Source organism: Maniola jurtina, chromosome 14 (genome assembly GCF_905333055.1).
Source record: "Maniola jurtina chromosome 14, ilManJurt1.1, whole genome shotgun sequence".
NCBI lineage: Eukaryota > Metazoa > Arthropoda > Insecta > Lepidoptera > Nymphalidae > Maniola > Maniola jurtina.
In genome coordinates, this window is record NC_060042.1 from 5,441,778 (window position 1) to 5,468,781 (window position 27,004).

Genomic DNA, 27,004 nt, shown 5'->3' on the forward strand with positions numbered 1-27,004 from the left:
TCTACCGACTTAGGTCAACGTTGCTAGCCTACCTAGACCACACGTCTCTCAAATAAGTAAATAGTATCTAATATTATGTCTGGTGCCAGTGGTGATAGCCTTGTGCTGAAGACTTCGGCCTCTTGTTCAGGCGATCTGGAAAACGGCGCACCTCGAATTTTTCGGAGTTATTTGCTTAACCGATCAAATATAAAACATCATTTACTCTAACGGTGTATGAAAACATCGTTAAGAAACCTGCATGCATGAGAGTTCAAAAAAAAAATTCAAAATTCAAAATATTTTTATTCAATTAGACTTTTACAAGTTTTTTTGAATCGTCAAAAGCCACCACCACTGGTTCGGAATGCCTTTCCTACCGAGAACAACCAGCCAGAAACTCGGCGGTTGCTCTCTTCAAAGATTTGTCAAATCTAATTATACAATACAATAATAATTATGCCATGTATAAAAGTCGAGTTCGTCATAATGTTCTCTAAGGGGAGCGAAGTCTGCCACCAGCCACACAGCCAGTGCGGGTGCACGTGACCAGCTTGGTAGACTATGACCAAAACCCTTCTCATTCTAAGAAAAGACCCGTGTTCAGTAACGGGCCGGCGATTGATTGAGATGATGATGATGATGATGTAAGCTTCCCAAAACCCATCAGTTCTAACCTGATCTCCACTTTGGTGACGATGGGCAGTTTCCAAGGCAGCAGAGTGACGAGGCCCTGTTTCCTGTAGTGTTCCAGCAAGCACGCCACTTGCACGCTCAGCGACTCGTTGTACATGTAGAAGTGACTGGCGCCCAGCAGACGGTTCAGCTCGAACCATTCTATTAGCCATTCGTCTCGTGAGTATGAGAAGTGGAACGGTTTCACGCACACATGCAGGGTTTCCTGGAAATAGAGAGAAATATTATGAATGGAGATTCCGCAAAAAATACAGAAAAGTATAGTTACTTTGAAAATTGAAAATACTAATTATTATTATTATTGGTTCATTTTAATTTTATTTTTTGTGATGTAACCACAAATTCATGGATTCGGATTTTCTCCTTTACTTGTGCTATAAGACCTACCTACCTGCCCATGATTCTAGGTCAACGGGAAGTACCCCACCGAATTTGAATAAGATCTTTTATTTTAATCGCGGCCGAGATTAGTTGAGTCTAGCTGTTTAGTAGTGACAGATGGCTATCATACTAATGCAACATTGAACATACAGTGCAACAAAGAATTTCCGCTACCTATATTGATGAATACATGAAGAATGCAACAAAGCACCAACGCATAGGTGTGCTCATATAGAAAACAACGCATGTACGAACGGTCTAATTAATGCGTTTATAGGTACGGCATATATTCCGCGCCTATAACTAAAGGCGTTTTTACACGCTCGTAAACGTAAACTTAGCGACACCTGCCAATGTGTCAATCTCATATGAACAAAGGTATTATTTGACCACACTAAATGTACTGTTTCTTTCTTTTATGACAGTAGTGCCGGACGGACCAAAGAAATTACACTTGTATACAAAATTAATATACGTGTATTATTTGCGTAGAATTTAAACATATGGTCAGTTATCCGAACAGCTACATATTACATCATAATACATAGGTAATCCTAATCCTAATATCCTAAATGTGAAATGAGAAACTCCATCACGCAAAAACTACTGGACTTATCTAGCTGAAATTTGGAATGGAGATAGATTATACCCTAGATTAACACATAGGCTACTTTTTATCCCGGAAAATCAAAGAATTCCCGCGGGCATCAGCTAGTGTTAAATAATAAATAGTACCTATGTATATTATAATGAAATGTTATCTTTATTTGTATAGGAAATCATTATTACCAATTACCAAAGCCAAGATCAGGTTAGAAATGAGGGGTTTTGTGAATCATACAACATCATCGTCCCATCGCCGGCTCACTACAGAGCACGGGTGTCTTCTCAGAGTAACGTGATTCTAGTCCAAATGCAGATTGGTAGACTTCACACACCTTTAAGAACATTATGGAGAACTCTCAGGCATGCAGGTTTTTTCAAGATATTTTCCTTCACCGTAAAAGCAAGTGATATTTAATTTCTTAAAACAAGCATAGCTCGGAAAAGTTAGAGGTGCGTGCCCGGGATCGAACCCCTGCCCTCTGATTACGAGCGGACGTCTTAATCAGTAGACTATCACAGCTTAGCTTAGAAAATCATACACAAGCCCTTTTAATTTCAATTGTTGAGCACAGTAGGTATATTCTTATACTAGCCTGTGAAAACAAGTAACGCGCGTAAAATACGTCCAATCTATAATAATTACCCCTAGACATAGCTCATTTAACGTTTTTAAATATTCCCTGACATGACGGACGGTCAGGTAGAACGTGCACTAATTACTGTTATTATCACGCTTTGTGAAACACAGGCAATTGTGGGGCGAAGGTATTATGAACGACATAGAAGGTATAATAAACCATTTTGTTTATATTGTCTGCAGTTCTACTTTTCAGTGAAGAAGCTGTTAACTAGATACTTTTCTATCTCGATTACAGATACCTAAACACATTTAGAGTTAAGTAAAAAACCCGGCCAAGCGCAAGTCAGACTCGCGCACCGAGGGTTCCGTACTTGGGTATTTTTTCCTCATCATGCACGATAAATCAAAAATCATTAAGCATAAAAATAAATAAAAATCTGTTTCAGAATGTACAGGTAAAGCCCTATCATAATATGACACCCCGCTTGGTACACCAAGTTATCTTACTTTGATTTTTTACATTTTAATTTTTTTTTGTGATGTAACCACAAATTCACTGTTGTCGGATTTTTCCTTTTACTTGTGCTATAAGACCTACCTACCAGCTAAACTTCATTATTCTAGGTCAACGGGAAGTACCCTATAGATTTTCTTGACAGACACGACAGACGGACAGATATACAGACGGTCAGACGGACAGGCGGAAAGGCGGATAGAAGGACCGACGGACAGACAGACAGCAAAGTGATCTTAGAAAGGTTCAGTTTTTCCCTTTGAGGAATAAAGCTAAGTCAGAAGATTTTTTTCACCTCAATGCCACTTTTGGGTTCAGTATCACGTATTGTAAGCAGGTTGGTGGGCGGTCTGTTCGGAGCTGCACTCGCGACTATCGACAGAGAAGCACCCACGGTGTCCTGCGGCTTCACTCCTGAGTCCCTTAGAAGGCATAGCACGTACGTTGCACTGTATTTCAGGTTCCAGTTTTCACGGATAGGCTGGAAAATTGAAAATATTAAATCAATAATATTACTAGAAGAATGTTAAATATGCATGTGGAAAGAAAAAAGAGGAGAGGTCTGAGATGGCCTTGCCATCCGTCATACGGTTTTATGACTGTCGGAAATTTGAAGCCTTGCTCTTAAAAACAAAAATCTCGCACGAAAAGAAATAAATTAGTTAAGATTCTGAGTAATTGTAGGAAAGGAAGTATAAAAAACAAAAGGGCAAAATAAATTGCTCTAAAGCTAAATTGCGTTAGGGTCGGTCATAAATTAGATAAAAGTCGTAAATTTTAACTTAGAAATCTCTACAAGTGTACAAAATTGTAATCACGTGTTATGCGAGTGGTCTAGGCAAGGCAAGAGCGTGAGAAAGCAAAAGGTACGGCCCATTAAGGGATGTTCGAAATACATTTTATTTTCAGCCAATTAGCCATCAGCCAGGGTAATTCTGTGCGCAAGAGTGAACCAATCAGAAACCGAAATTTCGCTGGGTTTTTTTTCATTTCAGATCATGGGCGTGAACAAAAGATATCCGTGTGGACGTTTTAAGGCTACACTGGGGGACCGGGAGAGAACATTCGATTGAGGTCTGGCTCAACGTGCAGTAGAGCCTAACAGTGAATATTAAAGTGTAGAAATATATTGCAATTGTATAGTTAATAATAGAAAAATTATAAATAGAATAAAATAGTGTGTATCCGGGCCAGCAGAAGCTGATATATGGTGATGTACTAATTTACATTTAATTTTAAACTAGATTATTTGAAAATCAGTTCCAAAAATCTTGAGTAAAGAATTATTTTACAAACTAAATTAGAGATGATATTATTATTTGGATATTAGGAGGTGTTACAATATTGTGTATAACTATTAGATTTGCATCCAAAATTATAGAAATGGGACATTTCTCTTTGTGGAACTAGGATTCAAATATATCTAGAATAAATAATGAATATATTATAATTTACGCATAATGTGTGTCCTTAAAATTTACTTTATTATAGAAGTAAGAATTATAGATAATATCTCTATTGATTATGTGGGCATGTGTGTATTTTAGATAAAATGGTGTACATAATATTATATAAAGCCGAAAGGGTTTTTTTGTTTGAATATTTGCTTTTCCCTTTCAATAATTAGTATGGCTTAGGAAGCAAATATTCGGCCGGGAATTAATTAATGTAATAAAGTTACTTAATTCCCAGTCTAAATAATAAATTCAGTTTCTCTTCTTTTTTTCTAAATACTCAACTGTATGAGTAAATAAACAATTATTTACCAGAAATAAATGCACTTGGGTATAACTATCATCTTTTATTTGCTATATTTAGATACATTTTCCTAGACATTTAATAATGGAGATTCAATTTGTTTGGAGGCTAGACTATCGTATTGTAATATTAACAAAGCCAAAGATACGAAGAAACCATGTATCGAACTAACTTGAGCTCCAATATTAAGATTTTCTCATATGACCTATTTACCAATCACAATTCCTATTATTAAGTAAAAATTAGGTTAGGTTTTTTTTTCAGCAGTGCACCTATTTATAATACTAGCTCTTATTCAGCATTAAATAGGGAATAAAATTGAATTAGCAGTCTAATGCAGTCTGATGGAATGACACTTGTCGTTACAATTATAGATTTGGTAGAAAAATTACTCAATAGCTAAAATAAGGTGGTGTGCTATAAACTACTAGCTACCGCGGTATAAACATCGTCTTCATCAACATGAACAGCTTTCACCGGCTCACTACTGAGCGCGGACTTCATAGAGAACTCTCGATCAAGTTTACCTTCATCATATGGTATTTTATACCATTATGTGAAATTCTCACGATGGTTTTTCCTTATACTTTTATTATCACAAAACGATTAGTACTAATATACCAAGAATGCTCTCCACTACTAAAGATAATAGGGTTGGCTGGGTTCGAATCCCAGGCTAAAGACACCTTAAAGGGACCTTGTCGAGGATACTTTCGAGTAACAGCTAAATTTCATCTACCTACTAAAATACCCTGAACGAGACAATGGAATACACGCTGCCTCCGGAGGACAGATGGCGAGGCAGGTAGGTACCTTTTTTTTTATTGTGTACCGATCTTTCCCAAACAGCATTTTAGGTAACATTATCTGTTAAAACCGACGCCAGCTGAATTTGTGAATCACCGAGTTTTTGAATAGATAAAAATACTAGTTTTGCTGTACTTTGTAATTCCTTTGCTTGATATTATATGGTACATGGTTGATTGGTGACGTACCAGCAGCGAGATTCCGGCACAAAGCAAACACGTCATGTCTTTATACAGCTGGACTCTCCGAACTAATAAATTGGCCAATTTATTGACAATCAATCAAACAAATATATAAATATACAAAAATACCATGGTTTTGGGGCGAGCCCAGAGCTCATTGAAAAGAACCTAGGTTTCCGTACCTAGGCAAATTGAAAACGCTTCGCAGCGAAATAGGAGAGTCCAAGTGCTGTGCCCCGATAACAATGCTAAAAGACTGAGATTTCAGTGTAGGGCTCCCCCCGTGCTTGAGGAATGCCGGTTGGTCTCAAACCGATGGCCTAAATAAGGCAAATACACGTATCAACTGATTTTCCACACTAACAGGACGTTCTAAATTAGCAAATCTCTCCACTCATTATATCTATTTTGAGGAGTTGAAATTTTACATTAATTTTTTATAATTCAATCCGTGTAAACCTGTTAGCTGGTCGAGAAGTCTACGTGTTCACCCAACGTACTGTACCAATTAATTACTTGTAAATAACTCATGACTTTAAATACCTAGGTGTTTCTATAATTCAGCTGAGTTTATTTCTTATTTATCTCTTCATAATGCCTAATCTTAACCACTAGTATAGACGATCACACCGTACCATCACAGAAATTTGATGCCGAGTGACCAAGGATCTATGTACGTATTCGAAATAACGATATGACTAGATTTACATTAACATAAAAATAACACAACGTAGAAATTGTGATTGGGTATTTGAGAGAGAAAAATTTATAAACTTACATTGCTATTTATAAATTATAAGTTTTAAGGACACACTGCATGTTGTTTTATATTTATATGTTGTACATTTACATTTATTTATGTATAGGGGGAGCAGGAGAGCAGAAATAAGCTGTATGTCTTATAAATGTAAAATTTACAGGTTTTCAGAAGATACTACAGAGATCGAGCTATTATTCCTTGCTTATTTCTCAGACTTAATTTTTTTCAAACTCTGAGAATACATATAATCGAAGCAGACCCAAACATGTGATTGCAATTAGTATCAGTAATATATTAGTATTAAAAATACGGCTTCGCGACTTATGAAAGTTATTTAAATAAAATTTAAGTTGGCACCTGGGTAGGTAAAAGAAATAGGGTCAAATTGAAAAAAAAAAAAAGATGTCTTCAGGTAGGAAGGGACGTAGAACAAAGCAAGTAGGTGCGGGGCAAAGCGATGTTAGTACCGTAGAATCGAGCGAGCAAACAACGACCTTAGGGAATGCTACATTAGAGTTGATTTTGAAAAAAATCACCGAGTTCGAAGCAAAATTACATCAGTTAAATTCAAATACCGGTTCAAATGAAATCGCGAGCGTCTCTTCACACGAGTCGAACGGGATTAATGAAAATGAAAAATCTGATAGGCAGGGGTCGAATCTTGAAACCGCGAGCACAAGTACATTATCTGAGACCCGGAATTTATATGTTGTACAGCCGTCAGTAACTAAACCAAATTTCGACGGAAAACCATTCACTAACCCCATCGTTTTTCTTAAACGATTAAAGAAATATATAAGGGCGGTAAATGGATTAGATCGCGAAATAGATATAGCGTTAGGTTGCATCTCGGGGCATGCTCGGAAGGTTATGGACTTGTATTCGAAGGGCTGGACTACGTTCGCTGACTTCGAGATTGATTTTAGACGAAATTATTGGACCGAACAAATTCAGGAATCTATAAGATATAAATTGATTAATGCGGTATATTCAAGCGATTCGGGAATGTCGATGTCCGAACATTTTGCTGAGCAAGCAGAATCAATGCAGTCATTAACTATTGCGTTTAGTGAGAGAGATTTGGTCAATTCTATTATGCGACATTATGCTATAGATATACAGCGATTATGGTTTACTAGAACAGAAGAAGTTAACATCATGAACGGAGCGAAATTTCTTCGAAACATAGAGCAAAATATTGTTGAAAAACCTAGGCAAATTACGAGAGGTACTGTTAGTAATAATTACAGAGGTAGACGATACAATGAGTCATCATCGAGACGACCTATTGTAGCAACAATGTCAACAAGAAGTTGGAGAGCTAGGGGAAATTCGACGAGGGGACGCGGCTATCGTGGTCGATTAGGTTCTAGGGTTAACTTTAACAGGCCTACGGTATCCGAATCTAAACAAATTAGGCCGGCTATCACGTTCGTGAAAGAGGGCGAGAATCTTACTGTGTCTAAGAATGTGGGGGAGGGTTCATCAAAAAAACTAGAATGCCCAACACAAACGAGGTCAAGTCAGTTAGTCTTGTGTGGCACGGGCGTCAGAAAGACCTCAGATCACGAAGGGACAGGTGTAGTCTATAGAATCTTAATTAATAGTGGATGGAAGCCAGGACAGAGTTTGGGGACCGGAGATAAGGGACTTAAGCGGTTATTAAGAGGCGGCGTTGATTATAACGAGTATAGTAGTCAATTTGAAATTAGGAGTATAGGAATCTTATTGGAAAACCAGTTTGAAAATGTAACAGAGTGTAATGAGTTAGGCGTGACTTGTGAAACTTGTATGAGGAGAGGTTTGAATGTGTACACAATGTTTCATGAATTAGATGAACAAACCGATGTGAGTGTTGATTATTCTTTACCTAGGTTACCTGAAGTATGTGTTAGACTGTATGGAAGGAGTATGAGTGCACTCATAGATACGGGAAGTCAGATTAGTGGAATAACTAGGGAATTGTACGACTCTATTCTAAGAGAACATGGGACATTGCCAGAGATCGCTATTCCAGCAATTCAAATACAAGGCGCGTTTGGATCGCGAAGTGAAAGCACAAATCGGTTAGTGCTAATAGAGTTTCAGTTAGGTAGTACTTTAGTTGAAGCACCTGTACTAGTTATGCGACGTCTTCCTAGGTCATTGATACTAGGATACGATTGGTTAGAGCGGGTAAAAGGAATAGTGAACTGTAATGGTGAACACACTTTGACTATTGAACATATGGGCGTTAGGTCTTGTGTTAGGCTGAATTCGGACTGCAAAATCGAAAGGTTAGGGGGAGAGACGAACGCAGCCACGATTAATTTAATATTAAATCAAAACTCTAGGCCAGTGGAACAAAGTGTATCAGACATGAATTTAGATAATGAGAAATTTAAGGGATTAAAATTAGATGACGCGAACTTAAGTAATGAACAAAAGGAATTATTACTACCTGTGTTAAACAAACACTGTAAGGTATTTACGGAAGGTTTAGGTTTGACAAACAAGTACGTACACGTTATTGAGCTATTAGACGAAACACCTTTTGTAAAACACAGTTATCCGGTACCTTTGGCGTATAGAGAACAGGTAAAAACCGAATTAGAAGAGTTAGAAAAACTAGGCGTGATCAGACAGGAAGCGACTCCTTACTGTAGTCCTCTCACTTTCACTAAGAAGCGAGATGGGTCAATAAGACTCTTATTGGACGCACGAGAGTTGAATAAGAAAATGGTAGGTGACGCGGGCGCGCCTCCACTCACATCTGAGATTTTACAATCCTTTCATGGAGTAAATTATATCAGTTTAATTGATTTGAATAATGCCTATTTTCAAATACCTTTGCATAAAGATTCTAGGAAGTATACTGGGTTCTCGTTCATGGGGAAGACGTATACTTATAATGTTTTACCTCAAGGATTAAAGACTTCTGTAGCAGGGTTTTCGAGAGCAATGGATTATATCCTAGTAGGAGTACGAGAGTTTTGCGTAAACTATTTAGACGACATAGTCATATTCACTACGGGGGACATAAAGTTACACTTAGAACATTTAGATCGAGTGTTAGATAAATTAGAAACCGCAGGTTTAACTGGAAGGTTAGAGAAGTGTCGGTTCTTATGTGTAGAGGTAAAGTTGTTAGGACACATAGTAAATACTAACGGGGTACGTATGGATCCTGAACGGGTTAAAGCCATATTAGACTTCCCTATACCTCGGACTATAAAACAATTACGAGGATTTCTGGGATTAATAAATTATTTCAGAAGATTTATTTCAAAATATAGCGAAGAGGTTAAACCACTGTGTGACCTATTAAAACAAAATACGAAATGGTCATGGACAGAGGAAATTAACGATTGTTTTGAAAGGGTCAAGAAATTGTTTATAGACACGATACTTCTTGTACACCCAGATCCTAAGGGAACTTATTATTTACAAACCGATAGCAGTAATTTGGGGGTTTCGGGTTATGTCTATCAATTGGATGAAGCTGGTGAAGAACAAATATTAGGGTTCTGTAGTAAAGCATTGACAGAGACAGAACGCAAATGGACAGTTACTGAACAAGAACTATGGGCCATCATTTTCAGTTTGTCAAAGTTTGAAACATATTTGAGAGGAGCGAATTTAGTCATTAGGACTGATCATAAAAGTCTGATTTTCTTGCAGACGTGCAAACTATTGAGCGCTAGGATGATACGTTGGGTACATTATATAGGGCGATTTAATTACACAGTCGAACATGTGAAAGGTAAACTAAACATTGTAGCAGACGTATTGTCTCGACACTTAAAGGGGACCACTGATGTATTAACTAACAAGGCCACGGGGCCTGAAATGAATCTATTTAAAACATCATTAGGACGATTAGTGCGGGAGCGATGGAGAGAGATAGGTAGTTATCAAAGTCGCGACAAGACTGTTAGTGAGATAATTAGACGCGTGCAAACAGCAGACACTTCTGAATCAAAGTACTACGTGCTTAAAGAAGGGATTCTTTATAGAAGAGACATAAAAGGGGATATCTTAAGGTTATATGTTCCCGAGAACATACTAAGGGATTTGATAGTTAGCATACATGAAGAAGTAGGTCATTTCGGGCGATACAAGGTTTATGCTCTGATGAAACGTCAATATTATTTCCCAAATATGTCTCGTATAATAGGTCGTGTTGTAAGAGCTTGCGAGGCATGTCAAAAGTCAAAGCATGCTTTGGAAACGCACACGGGGCCGATAAAAACTGTAATAGCGAAGGAAATAGGGGAGAGAGTTTTTTGCGATATTTTTGGACCTTTACCGGCAGGACGATTTGGTTTTAAATACATATTCGTAATGCAAGATGCTTATAGTAAGTTAATCAGACTATACCCACTACGCCAGGCTAGTGGGAAGGCTACTTTAACTTGTGTAAAAAAGTTTCATAAGCAGGTCACAATTAAGACATTATGTTCAGACAGAGGCGCGAATTTTACTTCAAAAGTTTTCGAGTTAGGTATTCGCCAACTAGGTATCGAATTAACGCACACATCTGTTAGAAATCCGCGGCCAAATTCGACAGAGAGGGTTAATAAAGAGTTAGGTAGATTATTCAGGACGTATTGCGACAAATCGCATCGTTCATGGGTAGATCTATTATCGGATATAGAAGATTGTTATAATCAGGTAATACATACTACAACGGGATATTCGCCAAACGAGATTATATATGGAAAGCGTACTCTGCTATCGACTGATTTCAACACTGACTCATCGGTGAGGGCAGACTTACAGGGTGAACCGTTAGAACAGATTCGACAGCAGGCACGACAAAACATAGATAAGGCGGCCGAAAGTAGGCAATTACATTATAACAAAAATCATAAGTTAATACAATTCGAAATCGGAGATTTAGTGAAACTTAAGACTTTTACGAAGTCAGATGCGGATAAAAAGTTGACAAAAAAATTCATGCGCTTATATGAAGGACCGTACATAATAGGGGCAGTTCCATATAATAATGTATATACATTAATAGACGTTCATACTGGTAAAGTTAAGGGTAACTACAATGCCATTCATTTGTTTAGGTACTATGTAGATAAATAGAAAGATAGGTAAAACTAGAGTATTAAAAGGGACAGAAAACAGGTAGTTTGGGGTACACTAAACAAAGAGATACCTGAGTTAAATAGCTATGGTCATGCCCGAGGGTATAATAGATAGGCGTAGGAGGTCAGATACTAGCGTTCTAATACAGATAAGGGGAAAAATAGATTTTGAAACGACTAGCACAGCTGCAGGGACAAAAGGAGCTACGTGTATTAAAAATCTATTTTGGGGGAGCGTGAGATGGCCTTGCCATCCGTCATACGGTTTTATGACTGTCGGAAATTTGAAGCCTTGCTCTTAAAAACAAAAAATCTCGCACGAAAAGAAATAAATTAGTTAAGATTCTGAGTAATTGTAGGAAAGGAAGTATAAAAAACAAAAGGGCAAAATAAATTGCTCTAAAGCTAAATTGCGTTAGGGTCGGTCATAAATTAGATAAAAGTCGTAAATTTTAACTTAGAAATCTCTACAAGTGTACAAAATTGTAATCACGTGTTATGCGAGTGGTCTAGGCAAGGCAAGAGCGTGAGAAAGCAAAAGGTACGGCCCATTAAGGGATGTTCGAAATACATTTTATTTTCAGCCAATTAGCCATCAGCCAGGGTAATTCTGTGCGCAAGAGTGAACCAATCAGAAACCGAAATTTCGCTGGGTTTTTTTTCATTTCAGATCATGGGCGTGAACAAAAGATATCCGTGTGGACGTTTTAAGGCTACACTGGGGGACCGGGAGAGAACATTCGATTGAGGTCTGGCTCAACGTGCAGTAGAGCCTAACAGTGAATATTAAAGTGTAGAAATATATTGCAATTGTATAGTTAATAATAGAAAAATTATAAATAGAATAAAATAGTGTGTATCCGGGCCAGCAGAAGCTGATATATGGTGATGTACTAATTTACATTTAATTTTAAACTAGATTATTTGAAAATCAGTTCCAAAAATCTTGAGTAAAGAATTATTTTACAAACTAAATTAGAGATGATATTATTATTTGGATATTAGGAGGTGTTACAATATTGTGTATAACTATTAGATTTGCATCCAAAATTATAGAAATGGGACATTTCTCTTTGTGGAACTAGGATTCAAATATATCTAGAATAAATAATGAATATATTATAATTTACGCATAATGTGTGTCCTTAAAATTTACTTTATTATAGAAGTAAGAATTATAGATAATATCTCTATTGATTATGTGGGCATGTGTGTATTTTAGATAAAATGGTGTACATAATATTATATAAAGCCGAAAGGGTTTTTTTGTTTGAATATTTGCTTTTCCCTTTCAATAATTAGTATGGCTTAGGAAGCAAATATTCGGCCGGGAATTAATTAATGTAATAAAGTTACTTAATTCCCAGTCTAAATAATAAATTCAGTTTCTCTTCTTTTTTTCTAAATACTCAACTGTATGAGTAAATAAACAATTATTTACCAGAAATAAATGCACTTGGGTATAACTATCATCTTTTATTTGCTATATTTAGATACATTTTCCTAGACATTTAATAATGGAGATTCAATTTGTTTGGAGGCTAGACTATCGTATTGTAATATTAACAAAGCCAAAGATACGAAGAAACCATGTATCGAACTAACTTGAGCTCCAATATTAAGATTTTCTCATATGACCTATTTACCAATCACAATTCCTATTATTAAGTAAAAATTAGGTTAGGTTTTTTTTTCAGCAGTGCACCTATTTATAATACTAGCTCTTATTCAGCATTAAATAGGGAATAAAATTGAATTAGCAGTCTAATGCAGTCTGATGGAATGACACTTGTCGTTACAATTATAGATTTGGTAGAAAAATTACTCAATAGCTAAAATAAGGTGGTGTGCTATAAACTACTAGCTACCGCGGTATAAACATCGTCTTCATCAACATGAACAGCTTTCACCGGCTCACTACTGAGCGCGGACTTCATAGAGAACTCTCGATCAAGTTTACCTTCATCATATGGTATTTTATACCATTATGTGAAATTCTCACGATGGTTTTTCCTTATACTTTTATTATCACAAAACGATTAGTACTAATATACCAAGAATGCTCTCCACTACTAAAGATAATAGGGTTGGCTGGGTTCGAATCCCAGGCTAAAGACACCTTAAAGGGACCTTGTCGAGGATACTTTCGAGTAACAGCTAAATTTCATCTACCTACTAAAATACCCTGAACGAGACAATGGAATACACGCTGCCTCCGGAGGACAGATGGCGAGGCAGGTAGGTACCTTTTTTTTTATTGTGTACCGATCTTTCCCAAACAGCATTTTAGGTAACATTATCTGTTAAAACCGACGCCAGCTGAATTTGTGAATCACCGAGTTTTTGAATAGATAAAAATACTAGTTTTGCTGTACTTTGTAATTCCTTTGCTTGATATTATATGGTACATGGTTGATTGGTGACGTACCAGCAGCGAGATTCCGGCACAAAGCAAACACGTCATGTCTTTATACAGCTGGACTCTCCGAACTAATAAATTGGCCAATTTATTGACAATCAATCAAACAAATATATAAATATACAAAAATACCATGGTTTTGGGGCGAGCCCAGAGCTCATTGAAAAGAACCTAGGTTTCCGTACCTAGGCAAATTGAAAACGCTTCGCAGCGAAATAGGAGAGTCCAAGTGCTGTGCCCCGATAACAATGCTAAAAGACTGAGATTTCAGTGTAGGGCTCCCCCCGTGCTTGAGGAATGCCGGTTGGTCTCAAACCGATGGCCTAAATAAGGCAAATACACGTATCAACTGATTTTCCACACTAACAGGACGTTCTAAATTAGCAAATCTCTCCACTCATTATATCTATTTTGAGGAGTTGAAATTTTACATTAATTTTTTATAATTCAATCCGTGTAAACCTGTTAGCTGGTCGAGAAGTCTACGTGTTCACCCAACGTACTGTACCAATTAATTACTTGTAAATAACTCATGACTTTAAATACCTAGGTGTTTCTATAATTCAGCTGAGTTTATTTCTTATTTATCTCTTCATAATGCCTAATCTTAACCACTAGTATAGACGATCACACCGTACCATCACAGGTCGACCAAAGAAAAGGTGGATGGATTGTGTGAAAGGGGATTTGCGTATGAAAGGGGTGGAACGTATCACGTTGACGGATGACAGAAGAGAGTGGAAGAAGTGAACATGCCGGCTGAGCCCACGTAGCGTGAGATAAGGTCAGGAAGAAGATTAAATGAATAATATTGCAAATTCAATTTAAATGGCAGTAAACCTTCACAGGAAATTGCAATTTTCTTACGTACAATGGATGGGTAAGTGCGAAAAAAGACTCGAAAGCAAAATTAGAGAAAATTGCTCGAATTTCAATACAGTCTTTCAATAAATAGCACTACCTAATTTATTTTCAAGACTTTAATATTTACTTAGAAGCTTCGAGCTAAGTAGATTTCACGTAAACTTTCAAACTAGAAATAAATTCCTTGAATTTATAATTTCAATCCATCAAAGCTGCAACGGATGTTTTAATATTTAATCATTTTGTCAGTTTGTACAGCAACGCTATTACTAAGTTCCGCCCATGACTTAATTTATTAAGAGGAATCTCTGCGTTACTCGCTCCATACAAAAGTAGTTTGGCCTGCATTTGAATAGGTGCCTAACTCCCTACTAACCAATCAAACACAATTAAATTTTGTAGACGTTCTAGGAACTAATCTGTATCTATGTCTATGGTTCTCCAGATTTCCATTAAAATAATCAATTTCAAAGTTACATGTTCTCAAGATTTTATACATACAAAAAGTAGCGCCGATTTTTATGCGTAAAATAATTATTATCTGACGAATAAACTCCAAGATTTGACAGTTTTTGTATAGGAAATCTGTCAAAACTTCAAACCTATTCGTCGATTAAAGTATCAGCCCTAAATATATAAAAAGCGACATATAACTCGTGCGCATTAACATGGCACCTGGCTCGAACACAATCCCTCCTCCCACTTCCCCGCGCGATGCCCCGCTCTCGCCGTGCCGCGACTGGTCTCGCACGGCGCGTTATAGCCCGTGTAACTAAAACTTATTATTTTTAAGGAAATCTGGCAAACTAACAGGCAAAGGTGTTTCTAGAAAGTGTCTTCAAAATGACATCGAGTTTGATGGATTAATATTCAAATGAAAATCAAATTACGTATGTATGGAGCGAGTGATGGAGAGTCCCTTGTTAACTAGTTTAGCTTAGCCGGTAAGTTGAAGCCGCAACTCAAGATAGTCAAAGTAATTTGCAACTTCTACACAGCTTTGGTAGATAGGTTTACCTACGGAGATACTTCATAAAGATTCATGAAACTTGATATTCCTTTTGAAAGGCATCCTTGCTGAGAGTAAAGTTATCAAGAACAATTAACTTGTTCTAAACTTTAAAAAGATGGACAAGTGCGAGTTGAACATGTCTGGAGAGGGTGTCGTAGGTACGATGTAAATATGTTCACACAATGTTGAGATATTTGCACATTTTAAGATGATAGACTTCTTATATTTTTTCCTGTAAAAAAAGAAGTATTTTTTGTATTTTTTCAAAATTTACCTGACAAAAATATTATACCTAGGCTACTTTTTCCCCGAAAAATCAGAGTTCCTACCTAAACCTAAATCCACGCGGACGAAGTCGCGGGCATCAGCTAGTATTAGTATTAAAAAATCTATGTTATTACCTTGACCCTGGCCTTGAGCGAGATGGTGCGGTTATCCGCCAACCACAAGCGACACATTACGGGATCCGCGCCGCGCGTTTTCGTGGCTGCGATCACCCGCACCGCAGCAACCGTGCGTCGCTCCACGTATGCCGAGTACACGTAGAATCTAAACCTGGAACAAATAATAGATACATTTAACATTATATCCTCACTATAATACTAGCCTATTATCACCTAGCTCGCATTTATAAATTAACTATCCTAAAGCTTGCCATACAAAAAAAGATTCCGACGAATTGAGAACCTCCTCCTTTTTTGGGAGTCGGTTAGTAACGAGATGAAGAAGCATATTATTTTGTAAACACGCATCACATCAATTTGATAGTACAGTCAGCAACAAAGTTATGCTTACACCCGCCAATACAAGCGACTATGGACGGGTGCAAACCTAGCTTCGTTGCTGACTGTTCTATAATTTATGATTGTAGCTGTTGTAGGTTCATATTGTCATCAGAGTTTATCTAACCTAATAAAATCTATAATGCAATCTATTTAGAAATAGGTGAAAAGTAAGTTGTTTACATTTACAGGAGAACACAAAATAATAACCATTTTGTAACAAACAGCTTTGGCCATTGTCGATGGATTAAAATTAAAAATGCAAGGCAATTCATCAAGTTCAAAACAATGTTAGTTACTTAGTTGCCGCAGCTGGTCGCTGGAAAAAATATTATAAAACTCGGGAAGTCAAAACAAATACAATCAAGTTGAGTGAAAACCCTGCTTTCTTATTTAATAAAAAAGTTATTTATAGGCTTACGAGGCTTACAAAGTTTTCTATAATTCGCTATCATTATAATCACTTTTGATTTTATAATACCTGAAAAGAATTTGGAAAAATCCTGCCATATTCTTTGTCTACATTATAAAAGGCAATTTTGTGCCAAAATTCCTACTTCCTAGGTCCAACGGTTTGAGCTAGGCGTTGAAGAGTCAGTCAGTGAGACCAATTCATTCACTGAGTAAGAAAATTAAAAATTATTTTTATTATTTAGGGTTGATTTTTCAATCGTCAAATAACTTTTATCCGAGGAAAAAATTTCACGTATGCACAGATTAATACAAAAACTGTCAAACCCTGAAATTAATTCCTTAGAAGACATTAAGAAGAAGATTTTTACAATTACAAGTGTAAATTAAAAATTTATAACACCCCCGACAAGTGAAGGTTACAGTAACTAGAAAAGAGCTGATAACTTTCAAACGGCTGAACCGATTTTCTTTGATTATAGCTAAGAACACTCACGATCAAGCCACCTTTCAAACAAAAAAAATAAATTAAAATCGGTTCATTAGTTTAGGAGCTACGATGCCACAGACAGATGCACGGATACATAGATACACAGATACACACGTCAAACTTTTAACACCCCTCTTTATGGGTCGGGGGTTAATTAAAAGCGCTGAAACAGAGTTTGTAGAGGGTGTACGTGTCATCGATCAATCTGAAATAGTTAGATTAGCTCATTTCACGGTTCGTACGTCCGTATAACCACCCCATTTCCCCGGATACATAGAACTTCGGCCAAACGGCGTAACAGGAAATGGAAAAGTACTCCTAACAACGTGCGCTGGGAAATTGTTCGTTACTTCTGAAAAGACGTCTCTATGAAAAATGTTACAGGAAACGTAGATATTACCGCTCAATTTTAGCCGTTCAATAGGCCTTAGCATGGTTTTCCAATATGCTATGGTTTTTTTCTAAAGAATATTAGCCATAATGGCTAATATTATTCCCCATACTGACATGACTCATACTCCCCGTTTCCTCCGAGTGAGCGTAAAGCTTGTGCCAAAAGTGGGTACGACAATAATGCAACGGGTGGGGTTTGAACCGCCAACCTTTAGGAATCCAGGCCGCTCCTCAACCGTTGAGCTATCGAGGCTAACTTCAGGCAGGATATCGAGGTTAGCTTTAGTAATAATGGATAGGGTGAAATTTTAGCTCCGGCTACACGCTCCGTCTTGCCTGCGTAGTTAAAACTGCACTGGCGAGACCGAGAACTGCACAGTCCAATCTTAAACAGCTTTTGGAACTGCGCGGAAAACCGTCTTGCCGACCACACGCAAGCACTTAACTGCGCAAACTGGCTTGTGCAAGTAAACTCTAAGGTGAATTAGAGCGTATAGCCGGAGCTTATGCGATGGCTTACGTGGCTCAAAAACTATGGTAGCTACGTTCGAAGAGTATGCCAGTTCGCGGTGAAAACGAGTGCCTTCATGGGTTTTGGGGCCAGGATACCTACAGTGCCATTGGTGAAATTTAGTGGCATATCCCATAACTAGGTTATGTAAATTTTAATATACTTAGTGTTTGTGTTGATTGATACTTGGCCTCAAAGAATAAAGACAATCTATAGGAAGCGATGGGCGCTGTTTGTTCTATTTATTTATTTATAAGATCGATTCAAGCGATTATTGAGCCGTGATAAGGAAAATTACAGACAGACAGACACACTTTCGCATTTATAATATTAGTAAGGAAGTATCGATATGAATGAATATATTATATGAATTTGAGTAACTTTGACGTTGATTTAAAAAAAAAGAACTGCGTATTTTCATATTACATTCGTCTCAGGAATCACACCCGTTACCCACTTTTTCTTTGAAGTATCGTATTACATAAGGGCTGAAAAACAGTGTGGCATTTTGTAGGCCTTTATTATACACCTACGCAGTGAGATTAGGTCTGTTTCCACTTTCCTCCTACGTTGATGTTGATACGTACGTCGCTAGTAATTTGTATAGCAGTGGCTATGTTGTACAATATGTGATGCTAAAGTGGCAATAGGCAAGGGACTTAATTCGAAAAACTGATAGACCAATTGTGACTCCCAAGGTGCTAGAATAGCAACCTCGCCCTGGAAGGCGCAGGTTGGAAGGCTTCCCACTAGGTGGATAGATGACATCAAACGAGTCGCAGGGAGCCGCTGGATTCAGCGGCGCAAGACCTTGGTTTGTGAAAGTCCCTTCAAGAGAGTTTTGTCCAGTAGTGGAGTCTATTGGTTGATAATGATGATGATTATAATGTATAGCAGTTTTTATTAAACCCATATCCGTAATCAGTTATAGTATGGCACCGCACCAGAACGCTACGCAAGAGTATATGTACAGTACAGCGAGTATGCAACCGGTATCAGCGTAAGAGCTGTTTAGATCTAAGGCTGAAATCTATATAGCGTGCCTACTCAAACTTAAGTTTCAGTTAAAACAAGATGGATTTATGTCAGCAATATAACGATGTCTCGTTTTAACAGTGTCCTAAGACTGAGCAAAGGCAAAGAGTGGTTTATATAGATCTCAGCCAGTCTCTCCCTAGCCACCTACCAAGCACCATCAAAATTCTATACTATTTTCCCCCGCCCTTATGTAATGTCTCCCCTAAAATGTCAACGGGCCGCCTATTGCCTTATTTAGAATCATAAGTTTTTCTTTACGACACATGATTTATTAAAACCACACTTTTCTGGCATGTGTCCAGTACAGTGCAGACAATGTTAAGACCAATTGTTAAGACCTTTTTCTTATCTCGCTACTGATGCTACTTAAGGCTGGCCGCCCATTAGCTACTAGCGCCTGTGTGATACTACTACTAGAACTACTAACTGACGATCTTATACTACAGCTACTAACCAAATAAACCAAATAAACTTTACAAGTGCTTTTGAATCGTCTAATGAATGTTACTCGTAGGCCGTAGCTGTCTACGGCAGCTACGAGTCACTTTCGTGCGTCTTAAAAGTAGTGGCGTGATATTCATTAATCACAACTTGCATGAAAGTAAATACATAATGTAAATTCGGTCTGTAATGGCATCTGATCTGAAACCGGGAAAATTTTGTTTTAAAAAACTTCAAAAGAAAGTTTTCCTGCAGGGATGCATTGTAAAACGACATTCATGTTGTTTTTACACTGCGTCCCTGCTTCAACGAAAGTTTAAGTTAGTCGACAAAACTCTAGGATAGTGACTGAGTGTTTGATTATTTTATATTTACTTGAATATAACGGTCGAAACCCAACACGCAAATGTAAAAAACACAATAACCCATACAAACTATTTTCATTTCCGTTGTAACTGTTCCTACATTGTTTCACACGAACATCGAAACATCGGTGAACAAAGTTATCATCAAATCAACTTGTCACACCGCAACACAAAAATATTTTTTGATTTGAAATAGGTATAATACGGTGGTAGATAGTAATGTTGCCTAATACATCATCATTAATTTAGATGAAACTTTGACCAAGAAATCTGTCACTCACGCAATTACTAAGTATCATTCTTATATGAATCATGTACTTGGACTAGTAGTTTCTGGTCCTAACAGAGACGAGTGCCGACTTGCTAAGTAGCAGATTCATCACCAATGAACACATTTTAAGTTTCAAAAAGCTTTTAAGTATACTTAAGCAAAGTAGGTATGCTCTGAACTTTATAAAGAAAAAGTATTCTTCCCAGGCGCTGAGTAGGTAGTTCAGAAGTTGAGCACTTAATAACGGTCACGATTTTTATAAAACTTCTTTTTGAACAGTGTTAAAATAATAAAAAAAAGCTTGAGCTTATCTATAAAATATGTCGTGAAATTCAGCCTTTAATATTGAAAGTTTTTGGGTCGAAGTATGAGGTTATTTGAAGCTCCCGATGCCTTTTTAAGCACGGCATTAACTCCCCCCGTAATGTTTCGCAAGTTATTAAGTCGGCTACGAAGCTTAAAAAGCTGCAGAATTGTTATCAACTCTCCCTTTAGTGAATATTCGAATAGTGTTGGAAATTACTTTTACCAGACTATGCAAGGTATAAAATAGTCTTTAGAAGTTAAAAGTGTGTGTTTGTGGTCGATTAATTCTTTCGTAGTTGCTAAACTTCGAGCGTACCGAGTATCACAAGACAGTTCGTTGTGACAAATCCAAAATGGCGGATTTGACAAATAAATACTTACAAGTTATGGAAAAGTTCCTTAATCTATGTGGAAAAGTAATCTTAAAATAAATGTATCGAGTTTACTAAAGTCCGTACAAAAGGACTTCTCACGCGCCATTTTTAACCCCCGACCCAAACGAGGAGTGTTATAAGTTGGACGTGTGTAGGTATCTGTGTATCCGTGTATCTGTATATCTGTCTGTGACATCGTAGCTCCTAAACTAATTAACCGATTTTAATTTAGTTTTTTTTTTTTGTTTGAAAGGTGGCTTGATCGAGAGTGTTCTTAGCTATAATCCAAGAAAATCGGTTCAACCGTTTGAAAGTTATCAGCTCTTTTCTAGTTACTGTAACCTTCACTTGTCGGGGGTGTTATAAATTTTTTATTTACACTTGTTTACGCACTATATCAAAAAAATTGGTCTCATTGTGTAGATTCTATGTATAAATATGATTTTATATTAAATGCAAAAGCAATTATCTCTACAGCATACAAAGTTATGCAAATGATATTACTTATGCCTGTTTTTAGAATCTCACTCTTTCCCAGTCTTCTACGCTCCGACAAATACCTACTTCTATAAATACCTATCTGTGTATTCTGAATTTTGTGATTTTCACCCATAACACCCGGGTAATGTAAAGGGTTCACAAGTACGTACCTAGTAGGTGGGTTTAGAAGCGTAACCCAATTAGGAGACGGTTTTCGTTCATTAGTGGGACCGCGCGGCGTTCGTGTTGTCGCCGAACATTTGCAATTTGCATAATTCGTATTTAATATTAGGCCATCTGCGCCCATTTTGGAAGCGTGCTCGCAATTTCACTAAACGGTCTAATAAACCTGTTGTGACTGTGTAGTTTGCTTGAGGGCTCCAAACAGCGTTTGTTTGCGATGCTACGATAAGTAGGTACCTAGGTATGTTTTGTTGCATATACGTAACACAAAAGTAGAGTAGTAAATCAAAATGATCTAATAAATAGTACACAAGTTCTTTAAATTTATACGCTTTGTTAGTTAAGTCAAATTTTAATAATATGAATTTATATCTAGTTACTAAAGTGGATCAAAAATGGGTGTACCTAAACAAGATTTCTAGGGTGCTTATGGTGAGAAAAGCAATTAGTGATATTTGGACTGTTCGGCAGTAGCACTATCATTGGAGCATGAGGGCAATCCTTTCACGATTAATACGAGTATGTTGCACACAACATACTCGTATTATATTTTGCGAACTCCTCGCTCATGAAGGCGTGAAACCATTTGCTGGTTATAACAACTTCTGCAATTCGGCATAGATCATATTTATAATTTCACCACAGCTTGGAGATAAAACTTTGCAATGGGCTTGCATGTTTACATGTCATAAGAGCTTAAGTAATGACCAGAACGAGTTGAAAATGAGAAACAATATAACTTAAAATTTAAAAAACCCCCGACACGAAAACCTATATAAGAAAACTAGAAAAGAGCAGATAACTTTCAAACGGCTGAACCGATTTTCTTCGATTATAGCTAAGAACACTCTCGATCAAGCCACCTTTCAAAAACAAAACTAAATTAAAATCAGTCCATTCGTTTAAGAGCTACGATGCCACAGACAGATACACAGATACACATGTCAAACTTATAACACCCCTCTTTTTGGGTCGGGGGTTAATGATTGTTGTCAAGCAACAGTAGAACATGTGGCAGAACTTTCGGGTTCTACTCGGGTTGGACAAGGACAAGCGACAATTATTTTCTCTTTTCGTGAACTTTTTGAAAGCAAAGAAAGTTTGACAGTTTCTGAGATTGTTATAAGAAGTTATGGCAGCCAAGTAATCCGTGCGCGGAATTTAGTCCTATGTGTTTCGCCAAGCAGAAGAGACCGTGGGTATTGTGATACTCGTAAGTAGGTGGTATGCGTGAATATGATAATTGGGATTTTTTCCTACAAATACTAAATAAATAGTCTTACATTAATAACATGATCAACCCATTGCCGGCCCACTACTGAGCACGGGTCTCTTCTCAGAGTGAGAAGGTTTAGGCCATAGTCTGCCACGCTGGCCCAATGCGGATTGGCAGACTTCACACACCTTTGAGAACATGGAGAACTCTCAGGCATGCAGGTTTCCTCACGATTTTTTCCTTCACTGTTAAAGCAAGTGATATTTAATTGCTTAAAACGCACATAACTGAAAAGTTAGAGGTGCGTGGCCGGGATCGAACCCTCGACTTCCGATTAGGACGTTCTTTCTAACCACTAGGCTATCACAGCTTTTTTACATTAATAAAATAAAACTTAATTTAAATTATAATAAAGTCATGTACAAACAGAGTCGTACATAGATAGAGAACGATTTAAATTTAATTATTTTCTTTAGCTTTCTTTTCCGTTAAAGTGTTTTTTCCACCTCCAGCCATTTTATTACGTCGTCGGACTTCAAAGCGGGCCGGAATTAATGAACGTCTAATGAGATTCAGACGTTGGTGATAGAGACCTTTAATTTCATTGAGCTGGGTATCATCCTGTGATTTATATTAAACGTCGACGTTTAGTTCGGGCTAAATTGTCCTATTTACTTAAAACTGTGTACGTTAAACCAACCTATCCAGGATTCTATTAGGCTTTATGAGATTAGGTACTAAGTAAATACGTAGAAGCAGCTTCTAGGTAAAATATTGTGCGGGACTCCACACATTGTGGTACTTTTAACAATACAATCCGAGCTAGTGCAGGTGAACGATTTTTTGACGTTTTAAAACTACTTAAAAACACATAATAGTTTAAGTATTTGAACAAAAAATCTTTCTATTTTTATTTGTATTTGCATGATAAATTGAACAAACGCGTTGATCTTAGTTTCAACAAGGAAAAAATATAAAAATGAATCATTAACTATCTATATTTATTGCAGCAGACAGGCTACGTTTTCTATAACACTATTCTTTTATTAACATCCCCGGGAAACCATTTTACAGTCCAGTAGATATCGTATAAGGATACGGGCGCGCAATATGGGGCAGGATTTCACACTAAATAGATGCTTAGTGAAGTGAAAACCGCCATCTTGCTTATAGAAAAAATCGACATCTAAGTACATCAATAGAAAAAAACTAAAACCCGACAACGATTGTCTTAATAAACGCTGAAATATTATAGAAAAGTCATTTCATTTTTCTCTATTGTTTTTCTGTCACTTGGTACCTACTTACCTACCTATATTGTAATGTTGTAGTAGGTAGGTACATATTATAACTCAGAATTTTTCGATGCAATCTGACTATACCTATAAAATTATGTATGTTCTGACTCTGAGCTACGCACTTGAACAGTTTTAAAAATATAGGCCGCGTAGGGTTTACCTATTGAATTATTTCATCCGTGTAAGCTTTGGATTATGTGTTCACACGTGATGTATGGTAGGTATCTTTAGGCCTCGAGGGAATTCACGTTATCTGCTCTATACCTGTTTTCAAACTGAAAGGGAGAATATATTGCCTTTCTGCGAAATATCCCTGTGGAACTTTGTGTATCTAGCAATTGTTTGAACTACGTACTTAGTTTGTACTTTATTTGAGTTATAACAGTAATTAAAGACACGTATGCTATTGTAGAGGTCTGCGATGTTAACTCTATGGACGATAAACCTACTTATGTATTACAAAATTCAAAAAGCGCAATATAATTTATATCCTAGGTATATTATATTTTCAATGAATATTAATAATAATTGCAAACAAAATATTTTCGTGACTGTATTTTATTAACCCCCGACCCAAAAAGAGGGGTGTTATAAGTTTGACGTGTGTAGCTGTGTATCTGTGTATCTGTCTGTGGCATCGTAGCTCCTAAACTAATGAACCGATTTTAATTTAGTTTATTTTGTTTGAAAGGTGGCTTGATCTAGAGTGTTCTTAGCTATAATCCAAGAAAATCGGTTCAGCCGTTTGAAAGTTATCAGATCTTTTCTAGTAACTGTCGGGGGGGTTATAAATTTTTAATTTACACTTGTGATTTATTGACTACTAGATTAGGATTCCCACTATTTCAGCTTTTATTGTATTCTCTATGATTTTCAGAAATAAATTGTATCCTATGTCCGTGTTGTATCTCTAGTATGCAAACTAAGTACCTACGTCCTATGTATCTGTGTGCCTTTCGTTAAAATTGGTTTTAAGCGGATGGGCAGTAAAAAGTTAACAGAGGGACAGACACAATTTTGTTTTATTACATTTTCGTAAAACTATTTTTAGTTTCAAAGTTACAAGGGATCTAGGATCTCCGTACAAAAAAAGTAAGCCCATGTAACTTTAAAACCAGATGTTTTATAGAACTCTAGCAAGACACAGTACGCGCATATTAGTTTCTAGAAGGTACCTACCTATCTACAAAATTAAATTAAGTTTGAACTATAGTACGCGACAGGTCGAGATGGCAATCAGGGCGGGGACGCCCCGCACACCCGCAGAACCCCCGCGCTTACCCGGTGCGGGATAGCGCGGGTGACGTGCGGGTATCTCATACCCCGCTTGCCATCTCGAAGTTTGTAAAAGTGCTGTCTGTGCTGTAAGTGAAGTGTTAGGGATCTTATAAACTAGAAATAAACGTTGAGGATGAAATCTGTTAAACATTTAAAGACCTCGTGTGCAAAGACCAATGCAAAAACATCGTTTTACTTTTAAATTATTTCAGTCCGCGATCGTTAGTATCGATTTCAATTACTTAAAAGGGCTCTCTCCGTCACTCGTTTCATACAATTGTAGTTCCAATTTCATTTGAATATTAAGCAACCAAAGTCCATGAAATTTTGCAGACATATTCTAGAAAGTAATATCTGTGTCTGTGGTGTTTTAGATTTTTCTAGAAATATGTAGTTTTAAAATTACAGGGGCTCAAAGATTTGTATGTAAATTAAGACCGCGTAACTTTGAAACCGAATATTTTAACAGAAATCTGGAAAACCACAGACATAGATATTAGTTTCTAGAATATGTCTGCAAAATTTCATGGACTTTGATTGCTTAATATTTAAATGAAATTGGAACTACGATTGTATGAAACGAGTGACGGACAGAGCCCTCTTAAAGCGAGTGTCTTTCCTCGATGCTTAAAAGTAAAGTGGACAATAATAATAATTTTTCAAATCCACTGAATCGATTCGATAATTTTATGGCTTTTTAAGCAATTAGATAAAAGCTTGCGATGTTATTCTTGAGATTCATTTAGGTTAAGAGTTCTGTTTGAATTAATAAGTTTAGAGTGAATTGGAGTTCGCTGTAAATTAATGCCATTGAAACCCCAAGACGAAGTTAGAAGCAATATAAGTTTGATGTTCGACTGAAATTGGGCCAGTTTATTTAATTAGAAAACACTAGTGTAATCACGATACCAGCTTCTTGTAAACCAATCTATACTAATATTGTAATCCATACTATTATAATTGCGATAGTGTGTATGAATGTCGGTATTTTAGGTATATTATGGTCTGTTGCCTTTTCACGACCGCTCCTCTCATTGAATTACTTATGTCTGAACTTAATTACTCAATGGTTCCTCCTAAGCGATTTTGTCAATGTGTGGTATTGAGATATACATTTCAGATACGAAAATAATTATATAGGCTACTTTGATATCGGTGAAACAAAGGAATTATTTAAATAAATAAATAAAAATAAATATCCTTTTATTTGGGACTATAAGCTAGGCGCAAACACAGTACATTGGATGGATACGGATGAAATAAAAATACTAAAACTTACTATTTAAAAGAAATCTAAATCCGTGCGAATGAATTCGCGGGCTTCATCTTGTTAGTTACATTTTGGTGAGAACGAATATTTGGCAAATTAATCAAATATAAATAAAACATATTACTTCCCGTAACCTACATCCGAGATAAGATCTGTGTGATCCTTGAAATTGTCGCGATCCGCATCTGATCCTTCTCTCAAGTGCTCTACATCTGAAGAGCAATACGACATGATCCTCGCACGTTTAATACAACCCGAGGG

At 36.9% G+C, this 27,004-nt stretch overlaps 1 protein-coding gene across 1 annotated transcript in view; it reads right to left on the reverse strand.

Annotated features, from left to right (window-relative positions):
* The window catches only part of LOC123871746 (galactan beta-1,4-galactosyltransferase GALS1-like), an 89,211-nt gene that overhangs the window by 8,621 nt on the left and 53,586 nt on the right, over positions 1–27,004 (reverse strand). Inside the window, exons 3-5 of the mRNA XM_045915686.1 lie at positions 16,038–16,191; positions 3,052–3,237; positions 657–880 (exon numbers count right to left, since the gene is read on the reverse strand). Of these exons, the coding sequence (XP_045771642.1) occupies positions 657–880; positions 3,052–3,237; positions 16,038–16,191 (564 nt within the window). The remainder of the gene's footprint in view (positions 1–656; positions 881–3,051; positions 3,238–16,037; positions 16,192–27,004) is intronic.